Genomic DNA, 21,189 nt, shown 5'->3' on the forward strand with positions numbered 1-21,189 from the left:
GGGACTAGACCGCAGATTCCCTGACCCCCAGCCCAGCACACTTTCCTCTACTTCCTTTTTACAGAGTGGATCTCTGCACCTAGGACCACCCTCCCCACCCCTTTTCCCAACCCCCTACAGAGGAAGGTTACCAATGGCTTCCAAGAAGAAGGGGAGGGGAGGGGCGGGATCTGCCAGGGCTTCCCAGTGGAGGTGGAAAATGCAGCATTTTTCCTCTCACACACCAAACATTTGGGTTCCCACTGGAGCAAGTGCCTTTCAATCACCAGAAGCCACCCCTGGCCCCAAATACCATCCAAATGGATCCTGACTTCATTCCACTGATTTCCTGATCAAATCAGGTGCATACAAAGTGGCCAATTGGTGGCGCTTTTGTCTCCACAAAATTGTTGAGGGGCAAGGAAGGAAGGACAAGAGTACAGGGAGAGGGGAGGGAGAGGGGACGCATCTAAGAGGGAGGAAGAGGAGAACTGAAAGCAAAAGGAAACCAAAACCTGTCACTTGGCTTGGAAAGGTACCTTTCCAGATCCAGACGGTGGGTGTGAGGGGTTGGGGAATATTGGGATGATCTGAGGAATTTTATTGGTACCTAGAGCTCTCCGTCCAAGTTTCTACCTCCCCGGCCTCTTCCTCAGAGAAGGAGGATGACTGGAGTCAGGCGGACCTGGATCAAGTTCTGAATCAGTTATTTTGCGCTTGACCTGGTAAGTCACTTAGCCTTTATGAGCCCCAATTTCATTATCTATAAAATTGAGTTAACATTTCTAATGCTACCCTGCAGTCCAGGATAAACTGTATTTGATCATGCCTTTTTGTAATGTACCACCAGAATCAATTGCTGATATTGAATCTTCTTGTATATGTGAGACTGGCTAGATTTTGTTTGCTCAACCCTCTATTGGGTTTTGATAATGTAATTAAGTAGATAGAATTGGGGTGACTTTTATTTTTCTGGGTTCTGCAACTGATTGTTTTCCTACGTTTGAACATCTACTTTTCTCTATCACTACTGCTACCTTTACCAAACCAGCATCCTTTCCTGCTTCGATACTGCAGTAGCCTTTTAATTGGTCTCCCCACCCTACCCCAGACCCCCTCTAATAGTGTATTTGAAGCTGTGAAATTTCCTCTGAGCACATCCTATGGGTTTTAATATATACTGTTCTCACCTTTATTAATTTATCAATAGCCTATAATTTCAATTTTTCTCTAACTTAAGAGTTATTTTGATAAAAAGTGTTTTTTAAATTTTAAGGGCTTAGTTTAAAATGTGGTCCAAGAATGTATTCGTATACACATAGGAAATATGAACACGTTTAAATGTTGTGTATTCATTGCAATAAAAATCTTAAAACACATTCACATAGACCCATTCTGGATCACTTAGATGACCTCCTGATATCATAAATATCAGAGGTCAGATATTTGGAGTCCTCATTTGCATTTGTTATCAAGTAGTGCTACTTTAATCTTGAGATAAGGCTAAAAACAATGTGGAATGAAGGAACTGCTGTGTTTGGGCCAGTTGATGGTATGACTTGCTACCTGAAGGAATGTGGGCAGTTCATTCAAAAGAAAAAATAATGTCGGATGAATTTACTCATCACATGGCTCCAGGCACACCAAACTCAAAAGACCTGAGATGGAGCAGTCAGGGTCACATTCAAGGTGCAAGTGATTTGGTTTCAGTAAAACAATATTTTATATTTTATTAATATTATGAATTTGAAAGTTTATTTTGTAGCTGTTTGCCTTTAATTTATAAAGATTGTTTTATAGTTGCACTAGTAGCCCGGTGCACAGAAATTTGTGCACTGGGGGGCGGGGGGGGGGATCCCTCAGTTATTAAACATTTATCGGCACAACACTGACCACATTGGTGGTGGTGGTGGTCTTGTCAGAATGTGTTATATTATGCAGATGAAAATCTATTTAAACAGATTTGATGTAGATATTTTTAAAGATGGAAGAATTGTCCCTGTCAACTATTTTAGTTGATTCATATCTTCACTAATTGTCATCGTTGCAAAGTTTTCAGTCCCCATATGGATTGCTGGATATAATAGGTCATGCGCTGTCCCTGTCCTTTGTAGTCTTTGTTACCTTAAGGACTCTAGTTTTCCATTTATATGTTTAAGTACCAACCCTACCGGCTTAAAAATATAAGCTTTTAACACTGCTCTCTCTGTTCAATATCCTTCCGATGAAAAGTGGAGTTGGGTTGCAGCACAGGAGAGAAATTCAGAAGGGGAATATTGAAGTAATGACTGCAGTAGGAGAAGAGGGAACCTATTTCCCTGGACACAGGCGCTGGCACCCTGGACCACAGGGCTGACAGCTTCTCCGGGTGGCTGCAGCCTGGGACCTCGGGCAGGTGGCTTGTCCATCTCCTGGGCTGCAGCCAGCCGCAGGCGCTGGCACCTGGACCAGACATGGGAGGCTTCTTCTGGCAGCTTCTTCTTCTTCTGTGCTTCCAGGGAGGGCAGTCAGTTATGTGTATATGTGTGTGCATGCAAACATAGGCGTGTACATGTGTGTATGTGGAAATCTGCTGGGCAAGTCAAAACCATAGAAGAGTTGCCCCTTATCTCTTGAATTTTCCAGAGATATCCCCTACTTTTTTATTCTATCACTACTGGAGAGTCAGTATTTGCAGACAGCCAGCCAGTGACTCTCTCTCAGTGTCTATTTCTGACTTCTTCTTTCCCTGTCTGTCTTCCAACCCCTAATCATATTTCCACCTGGATGCATCATTTTTACTCCCAATATGCTGTATAGAGAAGGAATCAGGATGCTGTCTTCCCATGAATAGTACTCAGTAACAAACCAATCGCATTTTAGTTGGGCAATGCCCCTACCCACCCTTCAAATCCCTTCCACCATGCAGTTCTGTTTCCCTTTTTGTTTGTTGGATTGTTCTGCTGCTCCTTCTCCTCACCCCACCACCCTTGGATCATAATGTAAAATTCTTTGACCATGTCAAGAAATTATTAAAAATACAGGTAGTTTGAAAAAAAAATACAGGTACTTCTCCGAACACCGGCCGGGGCTGGGGGTGGGGGGGCAGGGATGAGGAGGCTGCCAGTGGCTGCCTCTTCTCTTCCCCGCCCCGTCTTCTCCGATCACCGGCCAGGGGGGCGGGCAAAGGCGGCCCCCAGGGCCACCTTTGCCCTGCCACCTGGCTCTTGCCTGCCGCCTGAGTTTCCGATCACCGTCAGTGGCAGGCGGCTTCTTCCGTCCTTCCTCTTTCGCCTCCCAGCATTGCACCTACGTATGCAAATTAACCACCATCTTTGTTGGCAGTTAATTTGCATATCGCCCTGATTAGCCAATGGGAAGCGTAGCAAAGGTATGGTCAATTACCATGTTTGTCTATTATTAGATAGTTTAAGAGATAAAAGTCTAAGGATTTTATATCTGCCCATACTAAATGGCATTATAATTTTTTAAAGTTAAAGTCAATACTTGAGGTCACCAGAATTTTTTTCTTTTAAAAGGAGACTACTTTAGCCCCTGTATCTTGCTAAATTGTCCTCCACCCCCACCTCATACTTCTAAGATCTCCCAAAGGGGTTCTTCACATGGGCTTAGAACCGACCCATGCACTTTGGTGAAGAGTCCACATTGCTTGTTTTGCCTTCTGCCTTCCAGGCGAAGCCCATGGCCTGAAGGAGCCTCTCAGCTGTAATGCTTCCTGTGTCCCTGCCAAGGAGGTCACTTCCCTATGTCCTCAGTTGGCCATGTGTAGGGTGGTCTTGGCCTTTCTCCAGCAGGCCCCCTGACCAGCTCAGCACCATCCTGGGCCAAAACTCATCCTTCCTTTGCTCCAAGTCCCCCCAAATCAGAAAGCAACCCCCTCTGCTCACTTACTCCTATGAAGAACTCAGAACCATTCCCCTGCCTTCATCCTCTAACCAAAACATGCACCCCTCATTTCCATAACACTGAGCCACCTTCTCATCTTCCTAGGAGTTAGTGCACTCTGAACCCAGAAACAACTTCCCATTCTCCTCTTCCTCCGTCCCCACTCCCAAAGAATATAAGGCTACAAAAACACAGCTTTAACTCGACCATTTCATTGTCAAAGTGCACACTTAGCTTCTCACGCTAAAATAATCATCTTAATTTCAGATGTGCAAAATTTCCCCCCAAACTGACCTTGACTGAAACAAAGAGACCGGCAAAAAGGAAGATATGGAATTCAAGAAGCAGAGAATCCAACACAGAATAGAGATGGAGGGAATTCCAAGGAAAACAGTGAAGGGAAACAGGTCCACATCTGTGCAGCAGACATGGAGAGCCATCAGCCCAGGCTGGAGCTGGAGGACAGAGGGCCAGGGCAGAGGTGCCCCCAGGAACAGAAAACACAACAACCCAAAGCAATGACAGATTTCCTGGTAAGTTTGACCTCGTGAAAATTAGGGGAGATTTGGCTATGGGTACAAAGAAAGGTAAGTAAATGAAAAAATAAGGCACTGAACTCCAGGAAAAATGAAAAGTTGTACTCTCCCTCCAAAAGGAATTGTAGTCATGGTACACTAGCAGCTATCAGAGAACAATATTTATATAGTAATAATATGTGAATTATTATTTTAACCAAAAGTTGGTGATTTGGGTGGGAATGAGAAGGGATAGACATTTCAGAGGTAAATGACAATCTATCATAACAGGAAGTTAATCATTACCGTTGTAAGAGAGTAGTACTAGTATAAGCATGGAAATACAAAAGTGTATTAAAAAAGAGACAGATATGAATTGAAAGTAGATGGTTCTAGGGTACAAAACAGGGTCCTGAAAATTGGGCTAGGCACCATTAAACCGTTGTCATTGCTATTTGGACTGTTAGATTATATGCTTGTTTCAGTTCAATAAAAACAAGAATTAAGTGTTAAAAACCGTGTCTTCAGATTAAAGATGACATCCAGGTTTCTACAAAAATGAAGGGGTATTCCCTTAACGTTTCTGCAAGGTCCACTCAGATTATCTTCCCCCTCCCCCCCCAAAAAAAGGAGAGAGAGGGAGAAAAATAAGACTTCCATATTGAAATCTTGCTTCTAGATTAAAAGTGTTTAGTGCTGCAATCCACTTGGGTCCCCTCCCTGCAGCAGGGAGCTTTTCTGTAATAAAACTTTACTTTCACTCAAAAAAGAAAAAAGTGTTTAGTGCTTTGTAAAGACAGAATTGGAGTAGAGCTTTGTTTTGTGTTTTCAACATCTATCCAAGTGTCAAAAGTCTTAGGGCACTCTATGACATATAGGTTTCCAGATAATGAACTTCGATGGCATCAACAGTCTCATATTTGTATCTGTATGGGCCCAGCACAGGGCCTGGCACAGAGTGAGCCCTCTATGCTGTTGAATGGAAGAACATTAAAGAGGCATTTCAAAATAAAATCTTTTTTACTTTCCAGTTCAGTGACCTTTCTAGCATTTCCATGCAGACACTTCCCACCTCCTCATCACTGTGCCAATATCCCAGGGACAGAGACCTGCAGGGCCATGGTGGCAAGAATGAAATTCAGAGCTCAAGAAGCACTTCCTGGCTTCAGCAGAGTGAGAAGGAACGTCTCCTTCCCTGGAAACTTCTTGGATTTGGAAGGAATTTATCAAGAGGAACTTTGAGGCAGGAGAGGCTGTAACACCATTTGGAGCAGAAAACGTTTGCATTTTGATCTTTGTGGAGCTATACTCCTTAGAGAACCAGGTTGAATCTTTGCTACCTGCTGGGTCCCAGGGAGGGGCAATTTTTTCATTGGACAAATGGGGAAGTAGCCTTCACCTTCACCTCTATCGAAGGTCACTGTGAGGATTGCAAGTGAGAATGGAAAGTGCCAGAGTACTGTCCACCCAGTCATTATTCAGTAAGTCAGGCACAATAGACACTAGGGATTCATTCAGTGGGCCAGTCGTTCAACAAATACCAAGTGAAGAGCTGCTATGCATCAGGCAAATGTGATCTGACTCTTGCTCAAAGGGGCTAATAGCTGGGGAGGGAGTCTAACCAGGGTGTTTCATACAAGACTGTGCAGACCTACTGTCCTATCTCTAAAGACTGTCTTCCCTACCTCATATTTCCTGCACCTTTCTCCCTCATGAGCTGCCCACTTTGCACCCTCACCCTGCATCACCACCCCAGAGGTTTAAACTTTTGTCTCTAAAAGAGGTGCATCAGGCTTGTGCAACATGCAAATCACATTCACCCTGGACTCAAGGCACACTGATCCCTTCCCACCTTTTCCCACACCTAATCTAGACCCTACTAAACTGGGAGCCCTGGGGCAGAGGAGCTTGGGAAAGCCTGGTGCTTAGCATTTGGGTCAGCACGGAAGAGTAGGACAAGGTCAAAGGCCAACTCGTGCAGCAACCTCTGAGTCTTTGCTCAGTGCTGCCCTGTCCTTGGTGCTGGGACAGTCCTGAATCCGTTCAGGTCCCTGTTGCTCCAGCTCCCAGTTTAGCAAAGGATATAGTAAGACAAGGGGCATAGCTGATGGCGCAGGGCCCAGCTCCAGAGGTGTGGAGGAGGGTGTGGTTCTGCAGCCTGGTCCCGCTCTTGAAATAGGGAGCTTTTAAAACCGAGCCTCCAGCCTTGGCCCAGTGTCTTTTCTCCAGAATACTGTGCAGAATCTGATGACTCAGTGAGTCTGAAGTGGAGCCTGAGATTCTGTATTCCTAACAAGGTGATGCATTTCATCCCAGGAGCTGGCGAAGGTCCGGGGACTGCACTTTGAGTCCAAGGCTATAGAACACTTACCTCATTTCTCTGAGGAGTGATTGGTAATGTCTCTTCCCCAGTGGTCCCTAAGCACCATGACGCAGGGATCTTGCCCATTTGTTTAGTGATGTAGTGATTCCCAGAGCCTAGGGCAGTACTTGGCACATTCAGTAAGTACATACTTGGAGGAGTGGCCAATGCTCCCTTATCCATGGGAGCTGGGAGCAATCACAACAGCACGAACCCACTGGCCAAATACATTCATGTGCACACCCATCTCATCTCTGCCAGCCTCTGGGACGCAGCAGGTGATGGCATTTACTAGGCCTACTATGTGCACATCTATGGTTAATCACATCCTAACCCTACTGCATGAACTGCTGCCTGATGCTTCACCAGGGGCTCACCCTATATATGAACAACCAAAGATCCTGAACAAAGCCCCACACTCTCCCCAGGCCACTCCCCCAAGTCACCAGCAGCACACCAAGCCCAGAGAAAGCTTTCTTCTTTCTTTTTAATCAAATCAGTTTTAATTAAAAAATAATAATAATAACCTAATGAGCCAACCCTAAATCTTCCAGATGGTGGGGAGCCCACTAAGTCCCCTTTCAGTCCGGAGCCGTGGTGCCGCTGGTCTGAGAAACCAAGAACTGTCCTGAGACCTGGAACAGCGCAGCCAGGTGTGTGTGTAAGAAACTGAGGACAGACAGGGAAGTGGGTCGGGGCTCGAACTTGTGGGAAATGAAGGGAAGAGAACCTGAGAGTCTGGCCTCTAATGTGTTGTAAGAACTGCAGGGGAGGTTGAAGAAGGAGTCCGTCAGGGAGGCGGCTTGAGATGGAAACCCTGTCTTCCGAAGGCGTGGTCTTCACGGGAAACCTGGCGTGGGGGCTCATGGGTGGTGACTGGGCGCGGGGAAAGGGGATCAACAAGGGCACGGGCACCGGGGAAGCGCACAGGTGGGGGCTCACGGGGTGGGGGGGGGGGGCGGAGAGGAGAAGAAACGAGGGGCTCACATAGTGGGGTAGGTAGAGAGGGTTCAGTCCGGAGGAGAGACGGTGGGATTCTCCCCATGGAAAGAGGTAACAGGTGTGCTCAATCCAAGAGGCAAAGTTGGGGAGCTCAGCGCCCCAGTCCTGGGGGAAAGGGGGTCTCCAGGCGGCCGCTGCCTGCGGGGAAGAGCTCACAGGTAGCGCTCCAGGCCCGGCAAGTAGCCCGGCGGCCTCAGGTAGGCCTCCCCCGGGCCCAGCGCTCCCGGCGGCCCGGCCAAGGCCAGCAGCGGCTCGGCGGGGCGCGGGGGCAGCCCCGGGCGCTCGGGCGCGTAGAGCGGCGGGAAGGCGGCGGCGCAGGGCGGGAAGGCGGCGTCGGGCGCGGCGCAGCAGGGCGGCTCCGGGGCGCCGAGCCCCGCCAGCTCGGGCGGCAGGCTCCCCAGGCTGTCCACGCCGAAGAGGCGCGCGGGCGGCGCGGGCCCGGGGCCGGGCGGGAAGGGCGCGTAGGGGCCGGGCGGCGCGGGCGGCGGGGGCGCGGGCAGCTCCGCGCGCTTGAAGCGCTTGCGGCGCCGCAGGAAGCTGCCGTTGTCGAACATGTGGGCGGCCGCCGGGTCCAGCGTCCAGTAGTTGCCTTTGCCCGGGTTGCCCGGCTCGCGGGGCACCTTGACGAAGCAGTCGTTGAGCGTGAGGTTGTGGCGGATGCTGTTCTGCCACTTGCGCGGGCTGTCGCGGTAGAAGGCGAAGCGCTCGGTGATGAAGCGGTAGATGGCGGCCAGCGGGAGGCGGCGGCCCGGGGCGTGCGCCAGCGCCATGGCGATGAGCGCGATGTACGAGTAGGGCGGCTTCCCGCGCTGCAGGGGCCGCCGCCGCCGCCGGCCCGGGCCCGGTGTGGGCTCCGGCTCCCCGCGGCCCGCGGGCGCCCCCTCGGGCTCCGGCCCGGGCTCGGCTCCGGCGAGCGGCAACGGCGGCGGCCCCGACGGCGCGACCGAGGGCAGGGCCGGGAAGCCCAGAAAGGAGGCGGGGGGCTCCATGTCGCTGCGCCCAGTCCTCGGGAGACCGCAGAGGGGCCGCCGACCCGCCTTATATGACACAGCGCCCCTCCCCCGCCCCCATCTAGGCAGGAGGCTCGGACCTTCCCCCCTGGCCAGCGCCTCCCCCTACTTAGCTTTCCCGGTCCCCTTACCGTGCTCCCAGTCCCCAGCCCTACATTTTGCCCCTCCCTTGGTCTCCTCCCTTCGGGTCAGCCTTTTCCAGACCCAGCCTCATCCCTTTCCCATCTCCATGGAGTCAGTCCAACCGAATTCATCAGCTTCCTTTCCTCTAAGATCTCCCTCAACTTCCTCCCTTATGGGTCAGTGCTAATCAAAAATCCACCCAATCGCTGGGGCCCCTCCCCATTATGGTTCTCCCAGCTGAGTCCTGCCTCCCACCTGGGGCAGAGATGAGAGCCACCAGGGCCTCCCGGCCAGCCTTCTGCATCCTAACCTGTGTTGGTCAGGGAAGTGTCAGGCCCACCTCAGACAAGAGGCAATGGGGAAGCACAGAGCCGGGAGGTTGGCTTTGCCTCAGGGCCTCCACGGACACCATCACCTCTCTCTCCTGCCTCCCCCGCAACCCTGTTCCATCCAGGACACTTGTGAGCATCCTTTGAAAAGGAGCAGAAGACTGCTTTAAATCAAGAGCCCCGAGAATCCTTAACTTGGAGTTGCCCTTCTGGCTTCCCCTTCTCCATGTCCCTTCTGCTCTAGAAAAGGGGCTCCCTTGCACACGCACGCGCGCGCACACGAGCACACACGCAGTCGGCCCACTGGGAAGATGCACAGAACACAGCCCAGAGTTCCAAGAGTTCCAAGGGATCAGGTACCGGCCAGAGAGAGACCCCCCAAGAGCTTCCACAGATTGGAGGTCTGAAAGAGCTGGGGACTGACACAGAAATGCTACACTCACATCTCAGTGGGGCTGGGGAGGAGGGGCAGGCAGGGGTCTTAGCAGTTTTTAATAAATTCTCACTCTGGGAAGTGTCACCCACCATCACCATCCAGAGGTGATGCTACCCTGAGCCTAGTTCAGGAAACCTTTCTAAAGTGACAGGAGAGCCAGCCTGGGCTTGGGGAAACCAAAGCATAGAGGAGCTTTGTCTTAAAAGGCTGTCTTGGGTACAGGCAAGATCATGGGAGCAGGGCTGGGGGTAGGACAGGCAAGTGGCATTCCCAAGGCCTCCATTTAAGGGGGCACTCACTCTCAGGGTGGTGCAAGTGCAGGGTCAGTACTTGTGAACCAGGGGCTCCTTAAATGTGGGCCCCTACGTGCCTCACCCCAGTTTGGGCCCTGATGTGGAATGCCCCTGGGTGCAGCAGGCCTATAGGCCAGGGCTTCAAAATCCACAATAAGACTTAAGGGCCCACCTCTCAATTCCAGTCTCAGCTGATAATATAACAGCCATCATAACTGAGCATTTCCTAAGTGTGAACGCCTTGTGCTATAGGCAGCCATTCCTGTTGTGCAGATGAGGAAGCTAAGGCTCTGAGAGGCTGAGTGACTGACCTGACTTCACACAGCCAGCAGCAGAGCTGGAATTAGACCCAGAGTTCAGAGCACCAGCACCATGACTTCTGAGAACATCCTATTTTAAAGCTGGGACTACAGAAATCATTTACTATAGAGTTCTTCCAGCCCTCACAACTTTAGCTGCAAAATATGCCTAGGTCAGCATATTCCAAAGTGTTCACTGCACATCACGCTCAACCTAGCGTACCCCCCACCTGCTCCCCTTCCTGTATTCCCGATTCCGCAAATGGGCCCCTTTCCCCTCACCACCCAGATCAGAAATACAGACATCACTTCGGGCTCTTACCCTCCCCCATCACTCCCACACCCAAGCAATCTGCAAGTCCTGTCAATTCCACATGGATTCCAAGCCCACCCCTCCCTCATTTCTCCTGCCTCAGCTTAGCCACATCCGTCACTGAGCAGGTGTGCCAGGCCCTTTGCCAGCACTCAGGGAGGACAGAGATGAAGAGACTCGCAGTCTGGTGGACAGACACACAGACAGTTTCGGCTGAGAGAGGTGGGTGCAGGGGGCAGCGGGGGCTGTAGAAGACAATCGCCCACCCCACAGCAATGAAGAGTCAACCGGTTTATACATGAATGGGTCTCACCTCCTGCCCTCTCCCCCTGGCATTCTACTGCCCGAGCACAGGCCGTACAAAACACAAGGCAGTGCTGTCACACAAACAGCTCGCCAAAGAAGGCAGGCACGCAGCTGCAGCAATGGGATCCTGCTCCCGGAGCTGAGTGACCTGGGGCCAGTTGCTCATTTGAGCCTCAGGCGGGACAATAACAAACCCTGAGCATAAATATGAGATTTAAATGAGACCCTGTAAGAAAGGGCCTGGCCCACACTGGCACTTGGTTACAGGAGATCCAGAATTAAGCCAGGAGGGGAAGGAGAGAGGAGAGCCAGAGAAGTCATTGCAGAGCCTGGGTTTTTCAACCAGGTGTAGCATAATGAGGCAGTTAGACTCAGGAATAGACCAAGAGCTGCCATCTTCCCCACCTTGCCTAGGTCTGAATCCAGTCCCATCTGAAGCTCCCTACCACAGCCTCTGTCTCACAGCTCCAAATGTGGGAGAGGGATGGCTCTTATTACCTCCCAATGCAAACTGCAATGTCTTGTACTCTCAATTTCTGATTCATGCGCAGAGCCTGGGGGACATAGTATACGTTCAATAAATGGTACTGAATGTGCAGTTGACTGCGCTAATCCTGGGGAGGGTGGGGCAGAGAGCTGGGCCAAAGGGGTGAGAACCCAGACTTCATCAGTTCTCTGTGCCTGCATGGCCCCCTCCATTGGGCCAGTGTCGGGGTAGCCCAAGGGCTAATCCCTGTTTTCAGCGTGGCTGGGCCCTCTTTTCACAGGCCCTGGTCCGGATGGGATGTGGCTGAGCATCCGGGCATAAGATGGCCAGTGAAGGCAGCCTCTTTCTCATGGGTCTGGATTCCAGGCGGCCCAGTGTCTGAGTGGAGCCCCTGGGGCGGGAGAAACACAGTGGCTGGGCTGGGCAGTCCTTTGTCTGACCATGCTGGGTGAATATTCGGACTGGCAGGAGGGATTAATCGCCAGGGATTGGCCCTGGGGCTGGCCTTCCCACTGCCCTTTGGAGGCCAAAGGCCCAGGTCAGGGCACACAGCATTGATGGCTCCCTAGATAGGAGTGGAAATTCCCATTGTGTGCAAAGCTGTTAGAATTAGCCCCCAAGGCTCCCTGCCCCAGCCCCACCTCAACAGAGGCAGCACAGCCAAGATGCTCTTCAAGGCAAAGAGCAGAGGGTGGGAGCCAGAGCCTCCCAACCACTGTCTGAGAGAAGGGGCTTAGGTGTTCAGGTCTTTACCCTGAGATTTGCAGCCCCTCTAGGAAGGCCCTCTGATTTCCCCTCCGGAGTGCTGGGAGAAAGAGCTATGTTAACCCAACAAGGGCCCAAGGGGCCAGCCTAAGCTGTTGCCAGACCCCATAAGGCTTTCTGGAACATTCCTCAGACACCTCTAGTTTGAGACTGCTCCATAGTCATTTATTTCTAAAAGCCCCCATCACAACATCCACTTACCCATAGCCCAACAGCTGCAGAAGGGGCTCAGGAAACAAAAGAAATCTCAGAGACACCCCCACCCCACCCCCTGCCACCCAGGCACCCAGAGGGCTACTGCAGGACCTCTCCCTCTTACCCCCACAGCAGTTTGTAGCTGACTTTATTTACCAGCCCAAGGAGCTCAGATCTTTCTAGAGACAACAGGGAGACTTTGAAAGCTCTTCAGCAGGGGAATGAGACGATCACATCCCTTGTTCAGATCAGTGTGGCAGCGCATAGGCCAGACAGGGAAGAGGCTGGAGGCTCAGGGAACAGAGGGGAGACTGAGCATGTGATGAGGTGTGAACCGAAGCTCCGGTCTGGGGGCACACTAGCTCAGTGGTCGGCAAACCGCGTCTCGCGAGCCACATGCGGCTCTTTGGCCCCTTGAGTGTGGTTCTTCCACAAAATACCACGTGTGGGCGCACACGTACAGTGCGATTGAAACTTCGTGGCCCATGCGCAGAGGTCGGTTTTCGGCCTGGGCGAAACAAGTACAGTGGGGTCTTGACTTACGAGTTTAATTCCTTCCAAGACCGAGCTCACTAAGGAGCTCGTTAACTCAAATTACTCTATCAACTCAATGCAAAAAGTTAGAGGAGAGACAGCTGGTATCTCAAAAAACTCATTAGTCAGGACACTCGTAAGTCAAGGCCCCACTATATACAAGACAAGTGTGGATGGGAGAGTTGGAAGGGGTCGACCTCAGCGAACTTACCTCAATCAGATTGAGGACATTTTTAGCAAAGGCCAGTTTAGGAGTACCCTAATTAAGTTAATAACAATGTGCCTACCTATATAGTTTAAGTTTAAAAAATTTGGCTCTCAGAAGAAATTTCAATCGTTGTGCTGTTGATATTTGGCTCAGTTACTAATGAGTTTGCCGACCACTGTCCTAGACCCTTCGTTCCCATTCACTCCAGACAGAACAGAGAGAGAACCTCTAGCCATCCATCTCAGAGAAGGGCTTAAACATCGAGTTTGTCACAAGTTAAGAACTGATCATCATTCTCTACTCCTTTCTCTCTCTCTGACCACCTCCAGTCACCAAGACCTGTCAGTTCTCAGAAATTTCTCTCAAAACCATTCTCTTCTCATGTTCCCTGTCTCGGTCCTTATTCGGACCAATATCTAAACTCACACAGCCAATTGCAGCCACCACCTGGCTGGGCTTGTGGCCTCCCCCTCTGATTCCTCCTCTACTCAGCAGCTACTTAAACACCTTCAGTGGCTCCCCATTATCTCAGGAGTCAGACCAAGTCATTAACAGGGCTGGCAGGAGCCACGCGACCTGACCTGCAGGCCCTCCTGCCTCATTTCTCACCACCTCCATGTACCCCGCTACCCTGAAACACACAGGGTCTATAAGGAGCTACTTTTAGCCAAAGGCCAGGTCCTCCCCAACTCTGAGCCTTTGCTAACCCAAATAAGCACAACCCACTTTGCCAGCTTCCCATACAAATACAATCTCATCTGTTTTTCCTACCAGCCCCTCGCTCTCCTAAGATCTGCAGTAACAAGAAGTCCATCTGTCCCTCTGAAAGATTGCACCTCCACAGTGTCAAACAAGTGAACAAAAATAACCCTGAGGGTTTCCCTGATTAGATGCAGAGAAGGTATTCACCCTTCTCCCACCGCCCCTCTGCCAGGAGCTCCAGTCTCCCCTGACCTGTTGGTGTGCTCCCCCTTCCTTTGAGAATTGCTCACAGAAAATAACCACTTCATTCTTTAGAAAACATTTTCCAATTTCTCCTTTCTTTCTCCTTCCCCAGGCAAAAGGCCCGCTGGCCCCTCTGGCCCGACGGTACCCAGAGAGATTTCATTTCAGCACATGCTCTGGTTTGCCTCCCTCTGTGCCCAGTTAGTTCATCCTTGGGTACTATGCCAGGCTGCAGAGCTGCACACTTCTGAGCATCTCTTGAGTGACTGACTACCGTGCTGAATGAATAGATGAATAAATTAATGAATGAACGAACAAGCTAACAAATTCCCAGATGTGTCTGGAAAGACAAAAGGAGCCTGTGCCCGATTTCCAGCTAGGAATCTGCCTCCTGTCCTTGCTGCCTCTCTGCTCAGCTCTGAGGCCCAGAGCAGAGACCCCCACCGTGCGGTCCTTGCCTTAGCAGGGCCCAGGCTCAGACAATGGTGGCTCAGCCCTGAGGGTGTAATTCCAGCCGCTCCTAAACCACATAACTGCATCTGAAGTATGTTCCATGTCATTTGGGGCTGTCAGCATACTGCATTCTGCCATCTACCTCTGCCTGCACTCCAGGCAATCTCAGGCTCTTGGGGCTCCCTGCTTCTTATTCCAGGGAGGCTGTGGGGGAGAGGCGCTGTCAGCCAGGCTGGCTGAGCCAAGGGAGCCCCGGCTGAGGAGAGTGCACTGGAACCCACACTCATTTGTCGTGTGATCTTGAGCAAGTTGTACAACTCCTGTGGCCATTATTAGATACATCAGCTCCTTGAGCCTGAAGAAACCTGAGATGATCTAGGTCAATGAATCCCAACCGACGGGCCCCTTAGAGAAAGCCAGACATCTGGAAACCACGTGGCACCCAGGGCTGTCTGTAAAAAGGATGCGCAATGTGTCTCACACACACACAAGTATTAATGTATTTTGAATGGTTGTTGATGCTGCTGTGATTGTTAAGTGCCCATATTTCAAAACTTCGCAGTGGATTTTGTTTTTGAGCCATTAGTGGATTAACCAAAAGTGCAAATACTGTCCAGAGTAGCTGAGAGATATTTTCAATCCCATTCTTCAGCAACTGCTCTAGTCCAATATGCCTTCTTACAGTTTTGGATATTAAGGTCCAGAAAGGGGAGTGACTCGCCTAATGTCCCCACGCAAATTAGTGCAGAGCCCGAGTGGAGTGTAGGGCTTTGCCCCGTAGCTCCTTGCTCTTTGCGTTTATCCCACAGTATTTCTACATACCTGCTTTGTGGCAGTTACTCTCTGCTCAGCACCAGGGACCAGTGATGAAGACCCAGGATCCTGTTCTCTGGGGCTGACATTTGTCTAGGAGGGTGTAGGTGTTCTTGAGGGACAGGAGACATTGAACAAGGCCTTTATCCTAACTGCTAAAACTGGTTAGTGGTGGATGGAGTCAGGAAGGGATGTGATAAGAGCCCTGTTGTATAATAACTGCTGCGTTTGCAAGGTGGATATGATGGACCAGAAGGATCTTGCCATTTGAGTAACAGAAAACCTTGACTCAAAATGAGTTAGGATGTAGGGAAATATATTTTCTCCTTGACAAGTAGGTCAGAGGCAGGATGTGGTTGGGGCTCTGGCTCCCTTTTGCAGTTTTTCTCCTCCTGACTGTGCTGTCCCCCATGGGTTGGCTTTATCTTCGTGCTGGTGACAAGATACTTCAGCACCCAGAACTACAACGCCTGAGTTCCAAAGTAGTCAGGAGACAGGTGTCTCTTTCTATGCCTACATTTCTTAGGAAAGCTCCCCTTCCCCAGTGTTGCCTCAGCTCTCATTGGCCAGAATTGGGTCACTTTGTTGTGCCTAAGCCAATCACTGGCAAGGAGGAAAGTATTACCAGTTTGACCAGGACTAATCAGAACCTACTTACTCCAAGAACTGGGATGGGTCACTTTCCCATCACACAGATTGCTGTGTGGAAGAGAGTGGATACTGGGAAAAATGGGTCCCCTTAGGAAGGAGGAAAAGGACCCTCAGCAATGTCTGCTGCAAAGAGAGGAGAGAGGAGTCTGGCAGCCCAGACTGAAGTGACTGAACAGGGCAGCTTCTTCAGAGCACTCACCTCTTTGTTTTGTATAAACCACTCATACGTGTCTGCCTCCTCACCCAGCTCCCAGCTCCTTGAGGGCCAGGCCTGGGACTCATTGCTTGTGGATCCAGGCACAGGAGTCCCCAAAGAAGTAGAAGGGTGGTCAGAAATGACAACGCATTTCCATAGTAGGAAGCATGGGTCCCCATCTGAGAAGTTCCCCAAGCAGGAACCAGGGAATATGCTCTGGGAAAGGTCATCTGGCTGGGTGACCTGGGCAATCTTCTTGACCAACTCCAGCTTCACTTTCTCCCTTAGAAAACCAGGGAAGGATGTTCTCATTCTTCAGGAACAGTCGCCTCCCACAAATGTTCAATGTCCTGTCACCTTGGATGTCAGTGAGGATGACAGGGGAGGGGTTAAGAGGGAGACGTGGGCAGGTCAAAGAGTCCAGAACTCCTCGGGTGGGAAGAAGGGAGAGCGCTCCCGGAGGCAGGCAGCAGCATCTGGAATGGTTTAAGCCTTCAGAGCAGGCATGCAGTCATTAGTAGGGCTTTGGCATGTTTGGGGGCAATAACTGCATATTTTCTCCGGGGTGCGTTGTGAACAGCCTTTGCTCAGAATGTAATGAGTATGTTTCCTACGAGGGGGGATATTTATGCTCCTCCCAGGCTGCTGGCTGCTTCTCCGCTGTCTGCTTGGTGTTAAGACTCCCGGCCTTCCTATTTTTAGCTGGGTCCAACAGACGTAGGGCCAGCTGCTGGATGCGGCTGTGAGCACGGCTTCTCTGGTGGGACTGAGGACCATGGGGCAACTTACTGGGGAAGAATCATCCGCTCCAGCGCTTTACTGTGGTCAACAGTCACTTCTTTTCATCCCTGTTCAAAACTCCACCCTGTGGACTTTCCAAGCTTAAAAAATGAGTGATTTTTTCCCCCCAGAAGTTACATGAGTGGAAAATACAAAAAGTTCAGCTCTTGTGTCTCCTCTCCTCTGGCTCCAGGCTGCTGCTTTCTCTCATTCTCTTTTGGTCCCTTACAGAGGTAGGTTCTTCTGCCTGAAATATCCTTTGTCCACTCTCCATACTCGCTCCAATCTGAAAAACTCACCTCAGGCCGCCTCCTCCAGGAAGCCTTCCAAACAGGGATATGTCTTCTCTGACTTCCCACAGCTCTGGTACTTCTCTTAGTCACAGCCATTTACCTCAGTGCTGAATGCTTAGTTCCCTCCCCTACCTAACTCTGTGAGTCTCGAGACATGGGAAAGTGAATTCTTTCTTGAGTAAGAATCCCAGGACCAGGAACAGACTAGCTGCCCAATGGGTGCTGACTAACTAAGTGATAGAATGAATAAATTAATGACTATAGTAATAAAGCATCAGAGATGAAGGAGGCAGGTTGCAGAGGCTTAGTGAGAGAAGGGAGGATGTATTATCAGGAGTCATTGGTTGCAAGTGACAGAATACCAATGCAAACTAACTTAAGAAAAGTGAGCAGGGATGTTGGCTTGTAAATCATGGCTAGGATGAAACTGGATTTAGCGATATCTGGAACCAAGTACTCATATATCCTCTTCATATCAGAGTCACTTTCACAGACCACTTTCTCTACGAGGCTGTTGGCAGCTTCATGCTCCCATCCTTACAGTTCTGCAGAGGGAGACAAAAGAGCTGCAGTTAGAAAAAAAAGCTTCAGAGAAGCACTTTGAGGGATCCATGCTCACCCTGGACAAGTCACTGTCAGAAGATGGCAGTTCCCAATTAGAGGAGGAACAATTCTTCCCAACACATGGGGGTATCCCAGCCATGACTCAGGGAAATCGTTGTGAGCTGGGAAGCCACCCCAATTTAAATCTACTAAAGTCACCAGCATTTCTTGAGCATCTCTGTATCCAAGCCATGTTAGGTATTTCCATTCCCATGGTCTTGCAGTAACTCTATGAGGTGGATCACATTACTCCCATTTTAAAATGACTAGTAAACCTGAGGCTCCAAGAGGGCAAGTAACTGCCCCAAAGTCCCAACAGAACATTTAGTCCCACCTTCCTCTGTGTACAAATAAACTGCAGCCCCAAGAGCAGTAGGACTTGCCTGAGTAGAATAGTCTGGAATTCAAGAGCATTTAGCCACGTGACATTATCGATATGTAAGAGGCATCTTTGGGGTACCTGCTTACTCATGACAATTTCTCTTCTCTCAGAACAGCCCCCGACCCCCATGACTATAGGGAATAAACCTCAGAAGAGCAGCTGGCGGCCATGTTAACACTATATGACCCCACGCTTCTTCCACCTGCCTCAGTTGGGCCAATCCCCTTCCCTTGGGAACTCAGAAATTTTTTTCAGGACCTGTCAGGCACTGGGAGCACTCATATCTTCCCCAACCTGATCAGAGGAGCAGAGAAAGCCGGTCTGGGAAGAGAAAGGACAAAGAGGCAGAGGTAGAGACAGGGAGGTTCCTCATCCCATGGGTTTTACAATCAGGTTGATTAGGCGCCTCTCCCTCCTCCCCCCCACTTACTCACACCACTCCCCAAGGCTCATGTGGGGCCAGATGAAAAGAGACTGGATGTTAAGAGGTTTGACAAAAGGAACGGAGCGGGACCTTAACTAGCATTTACTGAGTCCCTCAGGGTCCAGCTCTGACATGTTAACATTTCAGCATTTTCTCCCAGTAGCATAAGAACTACCTGTCCCTTCTCCACCTCCTAGAGGAGGAAACAGGTACTGCAGCACTGAGGCAGCTTGCCCCAGGGTGAATAGTAGAGCCAGTACTTGAGCCCAGTGGGCAGAGGGCAGCCTTCTTGTCATGGGGTCTGTTGCCTGTGTTTATCACAGTGCTGTTCTCAGTCCTGCGGGTGACTGTCTGCCCAGTGTCTGCCTCCACCATGAGTCCCATGAGGGTAGGGGCTTTATCTTCTTCACTGCTCTGTCCTCATTTATTTATTCACTCAACAAATACTGAGTTCCCACTATGTGACAGCCACTAGGAAGTATTAGGGATACAGAGAGAATAAGTATGACAGAAATTCCTGCCCTTTGGAGCTTACCTCCTAGTGTAGAAAGACAGGCAATAAGAAAATGTCATAGTCTTTGAAAGTAATAAGTATGACAAACAAACAAATAGAGGAATATCATTGAGAGGGTTGGGGCACAATTTTATATAGAGGTCAGGTAGGGCTAAGAAGGAAGGAAGGGAACCATTTGGCTACATGGGGAAGGGCATTCCAGGCAGAGGGAACAGCAAGTACAAAAGAGCTGAGGCAGGAGGGTTCCTGGCATTTTGTGGGAATAGCAGGCAGGCCAGTGTGGCTGGGGCAGAGTGAGCAAAGGGCAGGGCACAGAGCCGGCAGGACAGTGGAGGAACCTGGCGCTCCCTTGGATTTGGGAGGCCACTGGAGAGTGACAGGGAGTGCCTGGATCTGATTTAGGTTTGAAAAGAACCTGTCTGGCCACTGTGGTAAGAACTGATCTTTCTGACACACATTATTGGTTAAAGAACTAGTTTTGAATGAATGAGTAAAGAAGAATGAGAGGAAAGAGACAAGACTCGCTATCGAGGTGAGAGCTGGAGAGGCAAACCCAGAGGACACTTCTAACCTTGACACTCAGTGATTCTGAGTACTTATGAGGAAGTAAAAGGGAACAGCTGTCTGCTGAGCTGAGTGAACCTTTTTGTTGTCAGGGTATTTTAGTAAATGTTCCCGAGGTCAGAACACCTCTTGTAGGTCAAGACTAGATGGCTTCAGCACCAGTTGGTTTGGCTCAGTAGATAGAGCGTCAGCCCGCAGACTGAAGGGTCCCGGGTTCAATTCCAGTCAAGCTACCTCGGTTTCAGGCTGGATCCCCGGTCCTGGTCAGGGTGCAGGTGTATGTAGGGTGTATCTCTCTCACATTGCTGTTTCTCTCTCTGTCTCTCCCACTCCCTTCCACTCTCTCTAAAAATCAATGGAAAAATATCCTCAGGTGAGGATTAACAACAAAAAAGACTAGATGGAGAAACTATGAGCTGCGTTCTCCGTCTGTACTTTTAGCTCAGTGTTGCAAGTGGACTCACAAGGCTCTGTGTTCTCCTGTAGGTCCTCCATCCAACCCTCAGGGGCAGCAGGCCTTCCTGACCCATCTGGGCTACCTCCGTAGGCAGTACTAAAGATAGAAGAGGCCCAGGCAGCAGGCCTGCTAGGAAACATTGGCAGCGGAACATTGTTTGGCTGGGGCCAGGAGGCTGTCCAGTGTGGCAGGCTCTTTGTGGGCAAAGTCCTGGATTCCAGGGAGCCAAGGCCAAGGAAGGCCAAGAATTCCTCGCTTTAATTTTGCCTCTAATTCCTCCCAGAAATGAGGCGTGTCAGTCATCAAATTCTCTGGTTTTTATGAGGCGATTATGGTGATTACTATATGTTGTTTTCAAAGAGGCAATTAAGTGGAGGAACCAGACACTATTTTCATTTCTCATTAAGTGATTAGGGTTTGTTTGGCAAATCCCAACATCTGTGGCTAGAGGCGGGCTCTGTAGAGCTTGACTTGGGCACTGCACAGCCTCTATGCACACTAAGCATCCAGCACCTCCTTTCTTCCCTGGCTTCTCCTTGCCTGAAGAAGCTGGAAGGAATCCTTTCATTGTACAGATTATGAAACTGAGGCACAGAATGGGGAACTGACCAGCCAATATTGCATCACTAGCAAGCAGTAGTGTCAGGTTCTGCCTCCCCGAGCAAGACTCCAGCCATTACACTATGCTTCCTATTGAGAGAGGGAGCTTTCAATAAAGTTGTTTCCACTGAGGCAGCTTCGCTTCTGGGAGGAGCAGTGAAGGCTCCTTCCTTAGTATGGGGTCATTTTCCCACCTGATTCTCCTTTCTCCTAGAACAGCCACCACATCACAAGTATAGCAGATATTGTGGGTTGTCCACCCAACAGTCATCCCCAGCCTCCTTTCCTTTTGCTTACCTCTCACCAAAGAGAGGGCACCCAGCCTTTCTAGTGGTTAGGAGAGGCTACCTGACCCAGTTCTGGCCAATGAAATACATGGGGGATTCTCCTGGGGGACTTCTGGGTAAGATTTCTTCCCCTTCGAAGTCGCTTAAGGAGAATGCCTTTGCTTCATACTCACTTCCTCACTCTGC

At 50.2% G+C, this 21,189-nt stretch overlaps 1 protein-coding gene across 1 annotated transcript; it reads right to left on the reverse strand.

The window, feature by feature from the left end:
- Positions 1-7,895: 7,895 nt before the first annotated feature.
- Positions 7,896-8,741, reverse strand: FOXE3 (forkhead box E3; the record flags this gene model as incomplete). The annotated part of the gene is made up of 1 exon (XM_081087405.1): positions 7,896-8,741. Exon 1 carries the CDS (start codon positions 8,730-8,732, stop codon positions 7,896-7,898), a length of 837 nt encoding a protein of 278 aa, XP_080943531.1. The 5' UTR covers positions 8,733-8,741.
- Between the last annotated feature and the right edge of the window lie 12,448 nt (positions 8,742-21,189).

This window comes from Myotis nattereri, assembly GCF_964212035.1.
Source record: "Myotis nattereri genome assembly, chromosome: 3".
Classification (NCBI taxonomy): Eukaryota; Metazoa; Chordata; class Mammalia; order Chiroptera; family Vespertilionidae; genus Myotis; species Myotis nattereri.